The sequence below is a fragment of the Tetranychus urticae genome, chromosome 2 (assembly GCF_039701765.1).
Source record: "Tetranychus urticae isolate SD_2017Ah chromosome 2, NJAU_TeUrti_SD_1.0, whole genome shotgun sequence".
Classification (NCBI taxonomy): Eukaryota; Metazoa; Arthropoda; class Arachnida; order Trombidiformes; family Tetranychidae; genus Tetranychus; species Tetranychus urticae.
In genome coordinates this window covers 24,138,044-24,159,813 of record NC_142959.1, presented here as the reverse complement: position 1 = coordinate 24,159,813, position 21,770 = coordinate 24,138,044, and the positions used below count along the sequence as shown (strand labels likewise).

The 21,770-nt window shown below is 31.1% G+C and overlaps 2 protein-coding genes and 1 non-coding gene across 3 annotated transcripts; all 3 read left to right on the top strand.

The window, feature by feature from the left end:
- Positions 1–1,557: 1,557 nt before the first annotated feature.
- Positions 1,558–1,629, top strand: TRNAE-UUC (transfer RNA glutamic acid (anticodon UUC)). Its single transcript has one exon. It is a non-coding gene; the product is annotated as a tRNA-Glu (tRNA).
- A 7,910-nt stretch (positions 1,630–9,539) lies between these two features.
- Positions 9,540–10,355, top strand: LOC107367574 (forkhead box protein D3-A-like). The gene has a single exon (XM_015935305.3). The coding sequence runs from the start codon at positions 9,540–9,542 to the stop codon at positions 10,353–10,355; it is 816 nt and encodes a 271-aa protein (XP_015790791.1).
- Positions 10,356–10,650: 295 nt separating this feature from the next.
- Positions 10,651–21,409, top strand: LOC112538463 (uncharacterized). The gene is made up of 3 exons (XM_025161948.2): positions 10,651–10,803; positions 19,844–19,919; positions 19,996–21,409. The coding sequence occupies exons 2-3, from the start codon at positions 19,873–19,875 to the stop codon at positions 21,254–21,256; spliced, it is 1,308 nt and encodes a 435-aa protein (XP_025017716.1). The 5' UTR covers positions 10,651–10,803; positions 19,844–19,872; the 3' UTR covers positions 21,257–21,409.
- The last annotated feature ends 361 nt before the right edge of the window (positions 21,410–21,770 follow it).

Here is a 21,770-nt window from a genome sequence, read left to right as displayed (position 1 = left end):
GAGTTATATACTTTGGCAGCTGTTGGTGGCTTGAAGACACTTGTCAATTGACCAGTTTCAATTGGAGCTGAATGATTAGCTGAAACAGCCAGCACTAGCAAATTTAGAGCAACTGTGTACAACAAAAAGCTCATTTTCGTTAATGATCCGCAATTGCAGTGGTAATAATAATGGAAGAACCACCAATTTTGAGAATCAGATTCACATAACTTATTATTTATACTCAAAAGTCAATCCATCTAATTTTCTCTTCTCTTCTAGATTGAGTAATTGATCTTACGTGCAATTCACCCTTTTTGTTTTGTGTTTTGTCTCCAACTACAGCTGAACCATATTAACCTGAAAGTGATGGATTATTCAATGGTGTTGCCATTGTGCTGATTCTTTGCCAGTATTATGTGGTTGCTGGCTGTGCTTTGTGCAAGGGCAAAATATGAATCAATCTTCATGATCTTTACCTTCAACGATAACAATGGAAAGAGAGACACTGAAATCAATAATATGCTTCATCGTGATTTAAATTCAATCACGTAACTGATTTAGATTATTGATTCTTGGCCTGTTATCCTTTTGTTATGAATCCTGTTTTTGGTCTCGCCTGAAAGTTCACTGAATCTTGTGATTCACTAAGTCGATACAAAAACTTGATAATTTTACTCCAACTTTTCTGAGCAAATTGTCAATGTTTATCAGCTCAAGTTAATATCTTTACACGATAAATAGCTATTCCTTAAAAGTGGCCTTAGCTCGATAAAATTAGCAATTTTTTGGAAAATACTAATTCGTTTTCTTTGTTTTTCCTGAATTGAAACCTTTCTTTTTGGTTGACGTCAAATGCTGATCATTTATCTTATTGACAAGGATATTAATAACAATAACAGAAATAAGTAATCATTTCAAATATCACAACATGAGATGATTCTTGTCCATTGCAACCAAGAAACAAAGCAATGATAATGCCAAAAATCTGGTAACCAACCAAAAATGATTAAAACTGTTAGTTTGATGGAGACAAAGATGGTTCAATTTATTGTTAGAATTGATTTGATGACAGTTTATTCACTTACAAGCTTGAACCTTTAATGAAAACAAGGCAACAAATTAATTCAATATTATTACACTGTTCAATATGAAACAAAAATATTTATTTATTCTTCTGGTTTCCATCGTCAATTATAATTAGATAATTTTAAATCATAACACCAATCCAACTCAGGGTCAATTGAGATATCAACTTGGTAACAATAAATGAAATTCACTAGCAGCAAATATATGATAATAAATTGCTAAAAACATTTAGACACAAGCATGACGAGTCATATAGCATTTACCAACACAATAACAATTGTCAAGTTGCAAGATTATCTGTTTAATAGTAAATCACATTTATTCGTTTCATTTTTCGAGCAATAACATTGATTAGCCATTTAGATCTGAATCTGCTACCAACAATTATTAAAGTGATAAAATTTACAAATTGAAAATTGGATATTAAGACTGTTTAAAGAAATGATTCACATTTATTATCTCCCAGAATTGCACTTGATGTAAGGCTCGTCCGATATAGTCTAGTGGTTAGGATATCTGGCTTTCACCCAGAAGGCCCGGGTTCGATTCCCGGTATCGGAGATTAACTTTTGAACAAATCTGCTTTGTCCTAAAGTCGCAAGAGTTTGTGAATCAATTTTACTTTGAAAAAGATTTTTTGTTTCCCCCTTTAGTTCACCTAGATGGCAGCATTGATCAAAAGTCGAGCAGTTAAGTTGCTTTTATCAGGATGTTGAATATATTTTGCGATTCGCTGTTTAAGATAAGTAGAATAATTAAGGCCATGAAACATTTATTGATAAGACAAAAATCGAAACAGATAATGGAGTGCTGACGAAACTATCCGTAATGTAAAAAAATTTGCTCATGATAATCGTTGCAATTCTCAAAGCTCATTGTAAGGTTCAACTTTGAGTTATGATTTAAAACTTGAAAAATTAAACGCAAAAAATGTCCCAAAACCTTTTGATCAACTGTGGAAATCCAGTGAAAGAAATAAATTCGGAAATTACGCCAAATTCGGAAGCAAATATTTCTAGCATTTTACTGGGAATGAAACATTAATCTCTTATAAAACACAAGAATTCCCTTAAATATTTTATGAAATCTCTGTTCAACAAACAAATGTTTTTATTGAAATATTCATTCTTTTAAACACGGAACTGTTCAATAAATATATCAAAATTTTCACTCTTAATCTACTACTTAATCCATTTTTGATTAAATCATCAGTGAATTGGAGTTTTTGAAAACAAACTTTCAATCAATATAAAATGGTTTCTCCCAATGAATGCCAACAAAAATGTTCAATTTGGCGCAACAATGCATAAACTTAGCTTGATAACTTTTCACTTTGAATGCGTTGTAATAAAATCTACCATTAGCTTGTTATTATTATGAAAAGCACAAATAACATTACTATTAACCTGTTCACTTGATTAAACATTAATTGTTTGTGTTTTGATTGAACAAATAAAATGAAAAGGAAGAAAAGGTTTCGTTGAAGGAGAGACAAAATAACTTCACAATTACCTTGGATTGATCAACCAAGCAAACGCATTTTCAATTAGATGAAATAATAATATTGATGAATCAAACTAAATCAAAGACTGAGCAAATAAAACATTTTCACTGATCATTAAAGCAAACCAACAATATCAAAGACAATCCTCGAAAGAGGACAAAAAAAAGGCAAAACTATCAAGTAACAAGTTGATCAGTAAAAAGGTAAAAATAATCAAAGACAAATTAAACTTTGAAACAAATTAATCAATCCAATGAATTCAAGATATTTATACATTCAACAGACAAAGCTTGTCAACACATGAAGATTCAATTAATTAAAAAACATTAAATCAATACAAATTGTGTCGCATTAAAGTGAAACCAGAAATGGCAAAAAATGAAAGAAAAAAATTTCCAAAAAAAAAAATGAAAACAAAATAAGCAGCAAAGCTGATTCATATCAAGCTTTATTGTCATCTCAAGTGTCCTTTACCAACAATTGATAATCAAGTAATAAGCATCGAATTGAGTTGCAAAGAAAAGATGATTTCAATGAAATGAATACTGTATATTTAGGGTTGCAAAATGTTTCATTTTACACCCAAATTCACCTTTCCTTTTGGCTCTTTGTGCCAACCTATCATTTCATGAAAAACATTGAAGATGAAAATAATTGTACATTTGGTGAATGATACTTGAAGGACTCTTGAAACTTGTATATAAATATATATCTTTGGATTAGCTGATTTCATCCGAAAACCTTTTCTCCTTTCCTTTCGTTATACACTTTGTAAAGGCAATGGGTAACAATGCAAATTGAAGATGAAACGGGAAAACAAAAAGTGGAAAAGGTAAGAAACGATTTCTTTCAGCTTATAACTCATCTTGAAGTGTTTGATTATTGTATAAGAGTACTGACATTAGGAATAACATGATATTCATTGAGTTATTGTTGTCATCGTACAATTACAACAAACAATATTACCGCAAAAAATGTTTCAAGACTAATCTTTCATCTTGAATAAGGTTTCCTCTCTTAATCTGGTTTAATATAGCCAATTGTTAACCTTTGTATATGACCAAAAATCAAGCAAAACCTTCATAAATGGCCAACATTAATATTTTTGTTTCCTTCATCATCAACTTTTCGCGTTTTCTGTTCAACATTTTTCTCCCTTTTTGTACCTTTAACCTTTGCTTTTGTTTTACAATAACTGTAATTGATACAATAGTTGCATGTCAAAGTAAGACGGTTAAATGTAATGATAATATTAATGTTAATCATTAATAGTTAAAAGTTATTCAATGCCTTTGTTGGACAAAAGTTGATTCAATGGGCTTTTCATTTCGGTTAATAACTAATAATCATTTATCTTGTTTAACCTTACAATGTTGCCCTTAATCAGCATAATGATCATTGCTTGTTACAGATTAAGTTACATCTTTGTATTATTAATCAAAGACATTAATGGAAACCTTTGAAAACATTGACATCTTCATAATTGACCTTATTTGCGATATTCACTCAAAATAGGTAAAAGGTAACAGCAAAGAAGCCATTTCTCAGGTTGGCCAAATTTCAGCTGCAAATGTCTTAAAATGGAAACAAAAAATCTTTATAAAATTACGATTTCTCGAGCAAAAGATTTCTGGTAAAGTTCACATCAAATTTCATTCTTAATGTTACTTGCAACAGAAAGAATCGAACCTAAAATAGAATTGAAATTTTTTCTAATGAAAAATTTTGAGGCCAGGATGCTTCAATCTAATGAAAATGTTCAATTGTCTTTTGAAATTTTTTGGGTAAATGAAGACAAAAGCGGTTCTCGATAAATCGGGTTGATAAGCAATTGCAAGACTTTAATTTGAATTGGTGTTGACAAAATTGTTGATACAAAGTGAACTCTTTTCTGGATCGATTTTTGCATCGCATTCAAATTAGCCGTTTGTTATTGTAATTGAGTTTATCAAATTGTTGAGACATTCTTGAAATAACTATTGATGAAAATTGTAGGCGCAAGCAAAGTATTAACAAAACAAAGTGTATATTCATCAATTGATTATGATGTTGATGATGGCAATGATGAAGATGGGAACAATGATGGCAACACTCAGTAAACGTGGCAATTGAGGACATGAAATGAGCTCTAAAGATGAAGTAACCTGTCAATTGGTTTAGTGAGAAAAGGATAAGTGGAAGATGAGGAAAAACTAGTGTTTTTATCCTCATCTATTTTTCCCTCTCATCTTTCAAATTTTGTTTTCCTCTTAACTTATCTCAACTCACATCAACACTTACAATGATGATTTTGGATGAAACAAGGTTCAGCAAAAGAGAGAAAGAAACTTGAATGTTCTATAAAAAAATCCGTATAACATCACATTTAAGGCTCTCTATAAAAACATTTATCTGTTTTTCCTGTTTTTTTGTTCTTCCCTTAACATTGGCTCAAGATGCTGTTCATCCTCATCAAATGGATGGGAAAACCAGATGCAGGATAAAAAAGATGGTTAACTTTACCATGTTGATATCATTTTGTTTTTACTCTTGAAAAGCATCTTCGCCTTCCTTTACTTGTCAAACATTTAATCAAACGCAATCATTATCATTTGCCATCAATCACTGTAATCACTTTGTGAACACCTAATTGATTAATTGTTCAACTAATCAAGACTTTTGCAAAAAGTAAAGTTTCGACGAAACAGAAGCGCATTTCAAGTAAATATAAATAAATACTCGGAGTTTGCAGGAAAGGAAAAGAAGGCGAACCAATGATGATTTTTTCAAAGTAAATTGTTCAATAATGTTGATTATAGGATTGATTAATAGACTAATTTACAATCGACTTTTATAGACGAAAGAATCAAATTGTTAAATTAGCCAAAAAAGAAAACGACATTTTTCTTTTTCTGGGTTCTTCTTCTTCTTTTTTTCGAGGCCTTTTCACTCGACTTTCATTGTTCAATTTAATCAATTTTTACGTTCATTATATCATCGACTATAATAGGGAATCACAACTATTGACAATAATAATGATTAAAGTGTCAATGATTAAGGTAAATATTGTGTGTATATTAAGGGAAGGCTAAACATTTTTAAGGTGTTGATTGAAGATGTGACAAGGAAAATGGAAACAGATTGTTAACCGAAAAAGGCAATTGTGATCAAAAGTTAATTGAATGGGTAAAGCAATAAATCTTATCATTACAATGGATGAAGATGAACAAGAAGACAATCAGTTTCACCATCAACATGGAATCACATTGTTACCTCATTGTCAACAATGAACATTCATTTTCTTTACCATTTTGTCCATTTCTTTCAATCTTCTTCTTCTTCTTTTTTTTGTTTGTGTCTCTTGTTCAAGTGAATTGTGAGTGTGCATTCAAATTAGCAGTTAGTTACAGTTAGCATCCTTTAACATGATCATCATTAACATCTCCATCAACCTCATCTTTACCTTGGTTACTGGTTGTGTCTATTTGAAGAGGCCTTTTGTTAGAGGGAAACAAAATTATTTAAGGAATGAATGACAAAATTGTTTCATCCAATCTGTCGCTTCTGTCTTTGTGTACCTTCAATGGTTAACAATCATGGTATTTATTGTTAATTTCATGGTCAATCAAAGGTGATTATGATACTAAAAGGTAATCATAATAACTGCAGTTCACTTGTTTACACACAACAAACCAAATGTGAATCTTTAACAACTTGTAACAATACCGATCATTATGATGATGAGTTGCAAATTATTTGTTGATTAAATGATTTGGTTGAAAGGCAAAGTGAAAGGCAAGTGTAAGGATGAAAATTGGTGAAAAAAAGAGAGGAGAAGAAGAGAAGATTCAAGTGAATAAAAGTAGATGATGAGGAAGGGATGAAAAGAAAGGGAATGGAAGATGAAAGAGGAGCAAAAACTTGATCAATATTTACAGTTGAAACGTTCACTTAGAGACTTGACAATAGCTTCCAACTCCCCATTGACAGCATTTATCACTCCCTATTCAATCTATTAACATCATTTTCATCATCTTCTTCTTCACTTAGTTTTTTCTTCCCTTCTTCTTCATCTTCCTTCTTCTTCTTCTTCCTTTCAACTTGTAAACTTACCTTGAGAAACCATTCAACTTATATCATTTGATAAGATGATGTTTGTCATGATAATCAAGAGTTATAAGATACTGTTGTCTGTTTATTTGTGTGTGTGAGTGTGTCTAAGTTGGCTCTTAATGTTGGTTAAATTTGATTGTCAATCCATCCAACCATTAACTTGTTCAATTGGCTTGTCTCGAGTAACCCAACTGGTTCATTAATTTAATCACGGTTATGCCTAATTGACCATAATACTGTTTAGATCATGTTTATAACCATATTAACTTTCAATCAGCAAATTAGATTGTCGTTTGACTCTTTCCTTTACCTTCATCATTATCATTATTTCAAGAGGCTTTATATTAATTTCATCTCTCTCTGTCTCTCTTTTTTGAACAAAAAAATGATGACTTTACTTAAAACGGGAAACAATTGAGTTTATTTAATCATCCTTCATCTTCATCTTAATCCGATTTTGCCTTTACTCTTTTTCAGGTACACACAAGTAAATCACTGTTATAATCACATTTTACTTGATATAAATTTAACTCAATTTTGTGTTCATTTTTGTCCTGCAAATGTTATTTCATTTCTGGTTAACATTCACTGTTCAAATACATAAATATATATCAATAGTAATAATATTAATATACTTTTGTATGATAATACTTGAAAGTTTAGAGGCAAACATTTTTCAATTCACTTTTCCTTCTGTCATGCTTTTCATAATATAACTGTATATTCATCGCTCAATTCAACCATTTATCATTAGTTTACCTCGTTATCTTCATTAGATTTCATCAAATTCAACTCTTTTTCAAGTTGATTCAAATGTAAAAATGAGAACAGTTAATAAAATTATCATTAAAATGGTAACTTTACAAAAAATCATTTCAATGAACAATTTTCATTCTCATTTTCATTTTCAAGTTGATTTGCTTCTAATCATTTCATTTTATCCTTTCTTCAAGATTATCCTTAAATGTTTACTTTTATGTTACTGTTAGTTATTATAAGGCAAAGATAATTTGGTTTAGTCGATCTTAATGTTCATTTGGTTTTAATTGTTTTATTAATGTTATTCCCAAAAGGTAAATTCAATCTAAATTAGTACCAACTATTATGACTATTTAGTTAGTTTAACACTGATATCGATGGTAATAACTATTACCTTGAGAATACAAATTACTGTTAATATTTACATATCACACCTAATTTCTTGGGATTAATTGTAGTCTGATTGGGTGATAAAAAAGGCGATTAACTGAATCAGCATTTTGTTTGATTTAAATTGTACTTGAAATGTGAAATTGTCACCAATTGAATTTTGGTAAATCAACTGTTGGGTCATTTTGTTTTCCAAGCAACTGAAATTTTCACCAATAAATCAGTCAAACTGGTTAAAGTAATTTGATCAGAAAGCAAAATGTTGACAATCGGTAAAATTAGATTGTTTAGTTTATGGTAAAAAAAGCAATAATGGGTTGAGAGAAGAGTCAAGCATACGAATTGAATTTGTCATGGAATTGCTTCTTTCAACTTGTATTCTCATTCAATGATTAACTCATTTTTACTGGCTTGGTTTGGTCAATGAAAACAAAAGGGTCCAGTGAAGATTTGGAATCCGGATGAGGTTGAATCGGTTCAAAATCTTCGGCTTGACATGAGACTCAAAGACGGTGATGGAAATGACGATCTGTAATGAAAAGAAAGGAAAAAAAAGGTCAATTAATTTTACTTGACTTGAGACAATTTGACGTGAGAAAAGGTCACTTTAAAGGTCATTTTTTCTTCTCCTTCACACAAACTCTTTTTGTAGCCAAGCAGTCTAGTAAAAGATGAAACAACAAAAAAAAGGTCAAGAAATGATACTTTTGACGATGTGTGTGTGTGTTAGGCATTTATGGTTCCTTCAAGTTTACTTTTTCTGGTAAATATTGTAAACATGGAAAAAGCGTTGAAAATTGTTGGTGAATTATGGTTAAGACAAAAAGTCGTAAACAAATTAGTAAAGCTAAAGCGCAACAAATTAACCAAGATAGCTTATTTTTTTTCTGTCCTCTGTAGCCCTGTAAAGCTGACTCTCTTTACTCAGAACCTTAGTATTACAATATAATTAAAGATGTTAACAGAAGCTCAAGACTTATCACTATTAACTGCAAATAGTAATAAAAAGTAGAGCAAACTATTTCTCTTTCCTTTTTCATACATTTCTTCCTTTCTTTCATCTTTTGCACATTGAACTGAACATAAACATGAAAAGTGGAAACAATCACTACTAACTACTACTAATTAGTGTAATAAACGACCAAATAAAGTGAATAAAAAATGCGAGTAAAAAACACAAGTTGAGCCGACATTTCAAGTTGAATCCAAATGAAAGAAATGGAAAAAGTGATTGGCCAAAAAAAAGGTCAACTTTGAGTGAAAAAATTGTGTCCATTGGTGAAAAGCAATCAAGAAAAAAAAGATTGTCGATTGTGTTCATGTTGTGTACCTGTGTAGAGAAATGATTAAATTAGTTAACTTTTGCAATGAAAATAATGATTGATCACTTTGATTACCTTTGACAATAAGATAATGTCAACATTGAAGAGTGGAAAGATGATAAAAGGAGGCATCTTTGAATAAATTGTAACAGTGAAGATGATGATGAAGATGACAAAAAATGGTATCAATGCTTTTGCTACCATAGAGTATAGGTTAACTTGAATGTAACCAATCCTTATATTGACTCCTCCTTTAACTTTAGGCATTCAACTACTGTAGCTGGGAGTGAACATTTCAGACTCCATCCACCAGAAAATGTTACGTTTTTCCCAATGTTCATCATTGCATTCAAATAAATTAGTGATTCATTTTGTTGTATTCTGATTTCGTGTTCGCTTCCATCATGGCAATCTCCCAGTTTGCGTTTTCCTTAGCATCATCTTCATCAACTCTTTCATCTACAACCACATCTATTCCAACTGTAACTACAACATCGGCGACTACCAGCAACTCAGGTATAACCAGCAATAGCAATCATTCATCATCTTCATCAACCTCTTCCTCGTCACCCTCATCGCCCTCACCACCTTCACCACCCTCAGAGACAAATAAAAAGGGTCACCAGGCCAAGCCACCTTTTTCTTACATCGCACTAATCACAATGGCAATCTTGCAAGCTCCAGATAAAAAATTGACTTTAAGTGGAATCTGTGATTTCATCAAATCCCGATTCCCGTATTATAAGGAAAAATATCCAATGTGGCAAAACTCGATTCGACACAATCTGTCGTTGAATGATTGTTTCGTCAAGATACCAAGAGAACCAGGTAACCCGGGTAAAGGCAACTATTGGACTCTTGATCCTGCCTCTGAAGACATGTTTGACAATGGGTCATTTTTGAGGCGAAGGAAACGCTATAAAAGACAACAGGTTGACCTGATCAAGGAAGCATCGGCGTTTTGTATGGCCGCTTCAGCTGGATTAGATCCTTATGGACGATTCCCGGTCAATCAACATTCACCTCACAATCCTGCTTTTATTCATCCCGTTTTAGCTGGTTATCCTTACTTAACACATTTACCTTTGATTAGACCACATGATATTGCGATGCGACACTCACCACAACTCTTTAACTCAACTAGACCTCAATCAACGCCAACAACAATCAAATCTTCTATTTTCTCCATTGATAATCTCATTGGAATCAAAAGTACCTGATCAACCAAAATTGTATTTTAATGCTCATCCAGAAACTCCAATGTTGCCCATTTGTTTGTCATTTTTTGCTTCATTTTTATGTTCAATGTTTATTTTCATCTTCTTTTTTCTTCTTCTTCTCCTATTCTTACTCTGTTTTCATCTTCATCTTCAAATCTGAACAAAAATTGACTTCTCTATTGTCAACACCAAAAACATTATTACGATTAAGGTTTACATGTGATTGTTCAGTCAATATTGATATAAGTCAACGGAAATTAAATACTCAACTTTTGAATAGATAGAGTTGAAGAAACAAAGTCTCATCAATTTCCTCTTGAAAAACCTTTTTTTATTGCCGTGCTTTTTCATTTCTCAAGAAAATGAAAATACTTGATCATCAAAAAAACATCATCAATTACAATGGAACGCCATTTACAACATAACCTCAAAGGATTGTCATTGAAAGGTAAGTGAACTTAACATTTAAACCACTAAGTTGAAGGTAAATCGCAAATCAAATGGTTACAAACTGGAGTTAAACTAAGTTTTTGAAAATTGTGATTCAGTTTCAAATTGTCTTGAAAGAGTTGTAGATATTGTTGGTTGAAAATTTAATGTTTAACCAACCTTATAATGATAATTGTAGATGTTAATTAAATAAATAGTTTTACAGGGAATCTCAATGATTGAAGATGGCAAGTAACGTTTTTGTTTCAATGCCAAAATAAAGTTGACAAAATCATGAAAAACTCTATAGACTTGAATAACTTGTGTAATAACTTTTTTACCCAACAATCAAGTATATAAAGCTGTTCAATGTTGATTCTGAAATGTTGAGAGTTCACAGAGTGACTAACAAGAAACACAGTAAACTTTGCCAAAAATAATTTTGTTCACAAGAAAAGTGACACTCTTTAGTTAATCAGTTAAGTATAAAGTTATTTTGGCTAAACCCAGACAAAAAACAGTTGACATTATATTAATATTAATAAGGATAACAACAACGACAATCATCATGATAACCAAGCATTTGCGCACAATTACAGCAAAAAGATTCAACTCTGTCTGAACAAGTCTATACAACTTTCCTGGTTTCCCAAAATACTCTTGAAATTAGCATGAAAAGCTCCATTTAGTAAACATTCAAGATGAATCTTGACCAATGAAACCCAAATTTACCTTTTAGCTCTCATTTACCAATGAAACCTTCAACTTTAATCTTGCCAAAGTTGACACCAAACTGTTGGCAAATTGAATGCCAATGAAAACCGTTTAAGCTAAACTGTAACAAACAAACAATTGCAAATGTATAACAATATTGAAAGTTGATATCATTTGATGAAAAGTGATTGAATCTTATTATAACAAAGTGAGGTTATTCAGCATTTGTTTTCACAGTCAGTTAGTGTATTGATAGTTTACATCAAAAAAGGGAAAGATTATGATAATTGTAATAATATTAATATTAATATAACCAATAATAGTGAGTGAGGCAACTTAAAATCAATGAAATGAAAAGCAAATTTTGCTAGTTTGATTGAAGATAATCCAATAATATTAATCCATGTGCAAAGATACACTAAAGACTTTGTATTCATTCCCTTTTCCAGCGATATTATTATACTTGTTATAATATATTATTATTCATATTATTGTTGCCCATTCACTGTACAATGGGAGCAAGTTCAACAGAAGATGAGAAAAGATGTTGAAGAAGAAGAAGAAAAAATCAAACTTATCCTCATCTCTGATGCCAATGAATTACATTAAAAACTATTGAATCTGGTGAATCCAAAAGTGAATGGCTTACAGCAAAAAAAAGCCTGAAAAAAACGTTAAGTATAACATTACAATGTTAGTGAAAAGCAGACGATAATAATAATATAATAGAGACATTTAACATCTCTTTTTCATGGTCAGTCGGTTTAATTGTGTGAAACAATTAACTTGATTCAGGGTTCATTTGAAAGATTTGACAAGAAAAATGTTGACAACTGTCTATTCCAATAAACATCATCAACATTTACACTTAACAAGTAAAAACACCTCAATTTGTTTACTTTGTTTGCTTGCCCTCTCATCCCATTCATATCGCGCCTATCAATGCTCAACCATTATTGTTGTTATCATCATCAATATCATTATTATCCTTTTCAATTTACCAACAAAATAACAACAAACAGCAACAAAACAAGTAAAAAATTGAGGTTCTTTTGGCTTTTCCTCTATTTGTTGCTGTTCTCGAGTTGTTTAGTCCGTCTTTCACTCGGCAACTCCAATCATCTTCTCTATCATCCTCGTTAGCTTCAATTTGCCTCCAAGATTATGTCTCAATAGAAACTGTTTAAAGACCTTTGACAGGCCACCCAAAAGCTTTTCATCTTTAACTTTGTCTTGCCAATCACGCTCATCGAAATCATCATCGACAGCGACATCCTCGTCGCCATCCTTACAAAAAAAAACCTTTTCAATCACAACTAATATAATCCTGTTTTTCCGGTAAAGGTAAGTTATTGGAAATGTTATTGAAACGCTGAAAGATTAACTATAAAAGCTTCTTTCTAGACCAATTTGTCAAACTGATTTTACTATTGCTTAAGCCTTTCACCATGAAAAGCATGAAAGAACGAAAAGTTTATTGAAAAATCTTTACTTCAATAACAAAACCTTTTCACTTTTCAGGATTTACTGTTAAAGTGTAAGCATAACATTGATAACACTTTTCAATATCGAAGATTATCTTAAAACTAATCAACTTTAATTGAAATCAAAACTTTCTGTTTAAGTCGATAACAAACAATTAATTAACGAACTAATTGAAAACAAAAAATCATATTTAAAGTTCTGTAAATCCAAGCAAATTCTGATTCGAACCAGAAAATGTCTTTGGTTAGGTTCAGCTTTTTGAAGCAACATTAAAGAGTAAATTAAATGTTGATTTTTTCGCCCTTAATTGTAATTAAGATTGATTTTTAGCTCTTCCAATGCTGTTATAATAATTTATTAAATAAATAAACTTGATAATTTGGATTTGATTGTCTGTTATCAAAATTATTTGTTCAAGAGTAACTCAATAAACTCAAACCAAACACAATGTTGAATAGCATTGAAAAACTTTTTTTGTCCTTTTGTTTCATTTCATTTGATCATTTTTTTAATCAAATTGAACAAATTGAGTTTATAAGAAATGTGAAAAAAGATGTTTTCTGTTGGTGAAATTAGATTAAATGTTGCGATAATGAAAATCAATGTTTTATTGTCATCTGGTTTTCAGTTGGTTCAATGGTTATAGAGTAGAGAGGAAAAAGAGAAGAGAAAAGTTCCAATGAAGATTTTTTCAATGATTTTCTTCTTCTTCTTCTGCCAAGGAATTTTGAAGACGGAAAAATAATAAAATGCAATAAAGTGTTTTCACTGTTGAACCTTTCAAAGCCTCACAAGATTCACATTTCATTTTGACAACAAGAAAGACATACATTTACTTTAATATCAACACACTTTCATCCCCATCCTCATCACTATCAACACAATTCATTTCTCTTTACTCTTTTTTTTTCATTTATTTACATCTCACCATTGTTCAACTGAGAAAATCATTTTACTCAATAATGCTTGCCAACATAATTGCATTTACTGTCACAATTTATTAATTGTTAACGTGTAAACATTTATTATTAATAGAGAGCAATTAATGTGTTCCAATGAGAAACGTTGTTAACATAATTTAATCATAACATTTGAACAATTTGCAAATTTTTCTCGTTGAAAAGAAAAACTTTCATGAAACTTTTTGAATCGAAAATATTATTTTTCTGTAAACAATTGCTCAAAGTTCATTGTTGTTGGAAGAGCAAAAATTTACGCAAAAAAATTCTTCATTCATGATTCTTGGAAAGGATGAGAAGAAGCAAGATATCAAAAGATTCTCATCATTGAAGGTGTAAAAAGTATGTGAAAAATGTTGTCCAATTTGCGTGTTTTTTACATGTTTTACTGTTGAAAAAATTGGATGGAAAAAAAGTCAAGATGAACTTTGAATTGATTATCATTGAAACGGAAGTTGAAAATTGAAAGGAAGTAGCAATTACTCTTCAAGAAGTGTTGTTTTGCATTCTTTACTTGTTTGGCTTGTTCAATGGTTCATCAACTTTTACTTGTACCAATCATGTTATACCAATGAGCCTTGAAGAGGAGTTGGAGGAGGAGGAAGGAGGAAGATGAAGAGGAGGAAAACATGATGTTTCAAGGTTTATCTTACTGTTACTCCGTTCCGGTTTGCAAGAAACTAGGCGTCAAATAGGAACGAAAAGGAGGAGAAGAAAAATGCGAATAATCATTATGACGATTACGAAGATGATGAGGAAGGTGAAGAAGTAAAAAAATATACAAACGAGATGATCATCTGAGGATGGATTACAGCTTATTCTTTCGGTGATTAATCATGTGCGATATCCTCATTTAACCAGATAATTTTGTCCTCTAGTTGTACTTTACACTGATCAATGTACCAGATAATCATTATAATAATCTGTTAATCTTGTAACCGCAAAAAATTATCATCATCAATCAGTGAGCAAAAATTCATCTTCTGGAGATGATAAACTCGCAAGCTTTTTCCTCCTTCACTGTGAAACCACAAATTGATACACTTTTAGACTTTTGTTGCCACTAAATCTTTACCCATTGTAAGACGTTTTTGTTGTCAACTATTAACGCTTAAAACGTTTCATGATCATCTTAATGATCCTCAACTCTTAGCGTCTCTCAGCTATTTATATCATTTGTAAATCTTTTTCTTGCCTCCAAATGATGTTAATCTGTTTGTTTATTACATTTGCTTACTTGCAATCCCTTCAATATGATAACATTGAAATGCTATTGAAATGCCATTGAAATGTTGGGCAAATGTTCATCTTTGGACTACTTTTCAACTTGCCAGAGTTGAAGCTTTTTTTAAAGTAAATCAAACGACAGGAAATAATAACATTTCTTATTGTATAACAAGTTATCAATTTTATTGTTGCATTAAAGGTAGATGAGTTTACCTTTTGTGAGTTTAAATTTCAACTTGACTCAATTTTAATTCAATTTTTATTTTTACTTTTCTACTTTTTGTTCAATGAATATTTTATTATTTTATTTTTGACAACAAATGAAAATAATCAAATTGATATTATTTGTATAATAATGTATCTTGATGTAAATAACCACTTGACTATTTATGATCACTTGAGATGCTTTTTTCGGTTACCTTTTCTGAATCAAATTTAAAATTCAATTGAATGATAAAGTATCAAGAACAAGAAATGAAAAAGAAGAAGAAACTGATTCAAAATCAATTGAATTAGCTTTTCTCGATTTAATTCATTCAATTTAGTTTCAAACGTCTTTTCATCTCAATGAGCATCTTCCTGGTAAAAGTGGCTTAAATTACACTAAATTGTACTTTTACTTGACTAAGCCAACCAAAATGTTATACAATGTTGTACAATCGAGAAAAATGTACCATAACAATGAGGTTGAAGGATCGGTCAAGTGCCACAAAAGTGCCGACGAGCAAGATGACAAATTGTCTGGTCAGTTGGGTCGATTTGAATAAATTTTTCATCAAAAATACTTTTCTTCAAATCTTTATTCAATTTTTCTTCCAACAAAACTCTTCTCCAAGTGTGAAAGTTGAAAATTCTTAGTTTCTTTTTCTTGTTCTGTGTTCAAACCTTGTTCAACCATCCTGATGTTGAAGCACAGATAGTGGCTCAAGAACAAGAAAAAAATTCTGACTTTAATAGCAAAGATATGTTTCTGTATTCATTTTAAATTTTATTCTCAGTGTGAATGATCAAAGTTGATGAACCAAGTCATAATCAAAATCAAGTTAAGCAAACCCTTTTCAAGTTTTACAGCAAACTGCAAAAAATGAATTCCTTAAACACTGAATACTTCGAGTGGATAATTAATTAATTACTTGAAATATGAAAATATCAATTAGCATTAAGATGATAACTAAAACGGGACAAAACAGTTAATCAAAATGTGTCTAAATTAGTTGAAGAGAGAAACAATTTTTCACTAAAAACGGATAAAGTTGACAAATTATAAATACTGTTGAAGGTTGGTCGGTTAACTTAGGAGGCGTTTAGTCAAAGTGTAACCTAAACAAAAGGCTTTGCTGGGTTGAGTGTTGAACATGTTATCAGGCTCTTTAAAGCTTTTACTTGACCTGGATAGAGGCTTTGGTTAGGATGAAAACCAAGAGGAGTAGCAGCTAGTATTTAGTATTGAAAAAACACTAACAATTGTTCCTTCGTAAACAGTTCTCTTTCCTTTTCATGTAAAGGTAGATCAAGTTAATTGTTGTATACAATCAGTTCAAATGAGCGTGAAATAGATGTTAAATATCTCTATTATTATTATTAGCATTATTGTCCTGATTGGATGTCGGTTTCCTCTGTTCAAAATATGTTCATTTTTTTCAATTGTAAATAATACTCTGCACAAATCATCATGTTTTTCCAACCCTCACCATCAGCATCTTTCCTCTTTTTTAACTCCCAGACAACTATTTTCATTTACCATTGTTAGTTATTGTTAATATAATGCAAAGGGATTAAAGTTTTATCATTACTATTATTGGATTAAATCGTACACTTTTTTTACCTTTCAAATCAAAATAAATATTTTTCCATTCTTAATCAAATTATCCTCAATCACAGCGCACTAATTGAACAATTTATCCAGTTGATCAACAATAACTTTAATCATTATTTACCTTTAAAAACTCCCTTGGTGACGATTAAACAAAACTTTATAAAAAATGGAAAATTAAAGTAAATTTGTTTCTCCAAATATTAACAATTTAAGCTTCTTACAAAATGATATTAACAATGATTGTTATCAAATTAAACATGATGATATACAAATTGATGTTAATCTTTTCAACACCTTTTTACCTGAGAATGGATGGAACGAAGAAAAGTACAAACAAGTTGATTTAACCATTTTCTAGTGGAATGATAATAAGCTGAACGATTATCCGTCAAGACCACCCGATAACAAAATAATGTCGCTAATAACAATCACAATGGTACCTTGTGAAGGGAAGAAAACAAATTTCGTCTCTTTCTCAATGGTTCCCGTTTTGTTTTCCTGCTTTTTTTTGGTGGCCCTTCCTTTTGTCCCTTCAATAATAATATTGTTGGTCTGAAGTCTTAATCCCTAGTAGATTAAGGTTTTTTTTCGGGTCTAAAAGAACCCGACCTGAAGAAAGAATCGCATTCAGAGCCAAGTGAGTTAATTTACAAAAGAAACTATTGAACAGTCTATTGAAGTCTATTTGTTATGCAAAAAAATATTATTATTGGTCAATGTAAAGAGCATCAGAAGAGATGAAAAGGTAAATTAGTAAAGCTAATCTGTTAAACCATTCAATTGAAAGTAACCTTAAGCTTCGAGTTTAGAACTTTGAAACTCTTTTCTTTCTCTCACTCGACTAGTGAGGTCGAACTGTGATTTGAGTCTCTAAAATAGCATTTGGAGAAACAAAATTATGATGAAGATTATGATGGAAATGATGATCCAGATGATGAAGATTTGACAAAAGAAACAGTAAAGTTGAAAAGAGAAAATTGTTTCTTCTCTTCTTTCCTTCATTTTTAGACCTTTTTTCCCTCTACTTTAAAATCTAAGGCTGGTCACTTGCTTATTGACCAATGTGGTTAGTGTGTCTTGCTAAATGTGTACATTAAAATGTTAATTTGAATAAATTTGGTTTCCATTTTACTCTCATTGTTATCCATTGACCACAGTACAAGGCTTTACTTTAACAATTTGATTTCCATTGAAAGTTAAACATATTTATTACATTCAATTTGTATTTAACAGTTCAATTAACATAACTATGATAAACATGATAACAAATGGAAATGTTTCAAACCTAAACAAATCGACAATTAGTTTATCATGTTCGATCTTAATCCTATCAATTGTAACAACCAGTGAATATAATCTGGTTTTGTCACAATTTTAATAACTTATGACATTTTAACCAAACAAGTGAACAGTTCAACCTCCAAAACAAACTTAATTTTGAAACAAAACCATTCAATTTGATGATTGACTCAAATTTTCAAACTAATTACATTTCACTAATTTGATAAATGGTTATCAAGTAATACTTGAGAGTCTCGAATTTTTAGATTGAGATTACATATGGAAATACTAGATGGAGTTTGTTTCCTGGTTAAAGCCTCATGAAATATGAGTCTACAAAATGATATTTTTATCTGAATCAGTTTCTAAATGGAAGTCATTTTCATCGGAATTCACAACACTCAGTTGAAACATTGATTGAACGTTGATTCAAGTTTTAACAGTCAATGATAAAGAATATAATGTTTACAGTTGACATTGATGGTGTGTGATTATGTGTTTGTTTGTGATTCCCAAGAAAATTAAAAAAAATCTTGCTGAGTAAATATTGGTGATTGAGGATTCAATTAAGTCTTGTTTTTTGTCGTCTGATTTTTCCTTCTTCTTCAAATGAAAACAGAGTGATTGAAGCGAAATAAACGTTTTCACTTTCCATACGGAGAGTTGAATAACGCTTTAGGTAATGTTGATCATCCTCACCATCATCATATAAGTTTACACATTATTTGTTACATCAACTGTTGAAAGTTGATATAACATTGAGCAAAGTGTGATGATAATAATAATAATAATGAAAAAAAGTCCAAGTTTTGTTGGCACAAAAAAACATTAAAACAAAGTTTCGACACTTTGTTAATCATTCAACAAAAATCATATCGTCATGAAATTAAAAAAACAATTTGTTTTCCTTCACAATGCGTTGAAATACGGATTGTTTTCCCCAGCACCCTGTTAGAACATGATTTTTTTAGGAATGTGAATTCCAATATCAATTTTTATCGTTTGCTTTATTCAAGTCTTCAACAACGAAAGCTCAACTGTTGTTGTTTCATTGAAGGTTTGAATAGCAAATAAAAGCAGCCATCAGTTTCTTGATGATTTTCATGAATTTGATCAACTTGAACAATAAATAACTGAGAGGTTTACTTTCGGCCAGAGGTTAGCTCCCAATTAAATAAAGTGGTATTACTTTTGAAAATTGTTTCACTCTTTTCATATCAAAATGAGCTGCAATTATATCTATATCAATCGCACTCATAAACGTTAGTTTTCAACATTGATTGTTCAATCTTATTCAAGAATTCATTTTCATGAGTGAAATCATCTTTGACTTTATTTCAGCCACTTGCAAGTTGAGTGTTTAATTATCATATTCAACCTTATGCCATTGATTATTTTAAGCCTTGTAAGCTCATGTAGCTCACCTATCGGTGTAACGCACATTATATAACTTTGATGTGAATGCAGATTAAGATGACAATGATGACTTATCATTGATAAGAATTCGTGCCTAAGCAAGATAATTAAGACTTTTTATGCATTACAGCCTTTATAAATCATGATTTTCTTTTATTCAGTTACTCTTGAATAGAAAGTCGAAGCAAAAATGGATGAAAAAAGTTCTCTAAAAGTTTTGATGACTTCAATGATTGGGTGAGTTAATATTACATTGTAAGTCTTAATATTAAAGAGTTTACTGATTTATTCAATTGTTTCTGTGTATTCACAGCCTGGGCCATGTAAATGCGTGCATTGGTATTGGTTCACTTCTTCGCAAACGCGGTCATCAAGTTTACTTTGCCCATTTTGATGAAAACAAAGAGGTGATTGAAAAGCATGGATTTCATTACATCTCATTGTGTGAATACAATGATAAAAATTATCCCATAATGGGTGAAATACCAGCCAATATTACAGCATTTTTGCAAGCAGGTTTCGAGATGGCTTGTAAGTTTTCAACTTTGGACACTTTAAAAGAGTCAATTAAATCTGGTCTTGGTGATGGCCCAGCTTTTTTACTTGAAGTCGCCAAAGGTGAAAACTGTGCAATGTTAAACATCATTGAAAAGATAAAGCCAGATGTTTGTTTAGTCGATCATTATTGGAGTATGCCTTGGATGGTCAAAACTTCATGTCCAGCAGTTCCTATTATATCGTCATCGCCACTTGATCTGTATAATGGTCCACCGATGGGTTCAGGATATTCAGTACATGATTCACCTGAGATTTGGTCTGAATACCGTAAGTTAAGGGAAGAGTCAGAAAAAAATATTGTAGCAAAAGCAAAGGAATTGTACAAATTTTTTGATGCTGAATACAAACCACAAATTTATGCAGAGCAACTGGGCATTTACATTTTCCCTGGTCCATTAGATTATCATGAATTGGGTTCACCAAAAGAAAAATGGTTTCGTTGTGACTCATCCATTCGCACACCAGAAACATTGGATTTCGCATTACCAGAAAAACTTAAAGGCAAACCAGGAAAATTGATTTATGTCTCAATGGGAACTGTTGTTTCAGCCGTTCGACAGCTAATGGAAATGATTGTTTCTCCTTTAGCCAAATCGCCTCACCGATTCGTTGTTTCAACAGGTGTTTATGGTGGTGCGCTTGAACTTCACGATAACATGTGGGGAGATAAATATATCAATCAGATCGCTCTCTTACCCAAAGTTGATCTATTTATAACTCATGGAGGAACCAATTCGTTGATCGAAGGCCTAGCTGCTGGCAAACCATTGATAGTTATTCCACAATTCGGTGATCAACCGGACAACGCTCAACGAGTAGTTGATCTTGGTTTAGGTGCGAGGATAAACTTGCATGAATTCAGTGGTGAGAAGCTACTGAAAGCCATTGAAGATGTACTCAATGATGAAAAGATTCTTGCAAATGTTGCTCGAGTCAGTGAAGAGCTGGAAAAGTCTGATACGAGAGATAAAGTTATTTCTCTTATTGAGCAACTGGCACGAAACAAAACGCTTTGAATTTCAATTTCGATTCGTTCTTCGAACACGATAACTAAGATGAATAATTTTAAATTTATAGTGAACATGATTGTAACTGTCTTTCATAAAAGTTGACATTCAATTCATAAATTATTATAATATATTGATTAAATAAAAAGATAAATCTTCAATTAAGTCTTAAATTCTTAAGTGATCACAGAAAATTTTGATTCTAATTGAAGTCAAGCATATGAGTTTGATTCAGGTCTGAAGATAAACTTGCGTTTAAATGAAACTGATTTTTTCGGCTAATAAGAAGTTATTTAAATGGACTTTACCTCGCGACTTTAGACTGATTTTGTAACATTGATAACATTTTTTTATTTCATTTTGCTATTTGTATCAACACCCTTGAACATAATCTTAACAAAGTTATCACTGCAATATGCTCGTATGAAGATAGTTGATCAATGATCACCATTAAAGCTTTGAACAGTCGTATCATGATTATGATCAATTTGCACCTAAAACAATCAATTATTGTTTATTTTTC

Excerpts from the sequence above, each read along its gene's own strand:
- LOC107367574 (XM_015935305.3), top strand. The coding sequence starts at position 9,540 with ATGGCAATCTCCCAGTTTGCGTTTTCCTTAGCATCATCTTCATCAACT.
- LOC112538463 (XM_025161948.2), top strand. The coding sequence starts at position 19,873 with ATGGATGAAAAAAGTTCTCTAAAAGTTTTGATGACTTCAATGATTGG. Across the intron at positions 19,920-19,995 it reads TTGATGACTTCAATGATTGG|CCTGGGCCATGTAAATGCGT; the intron begins GTGAGTTAATAT and ends GTGTATTCACAG.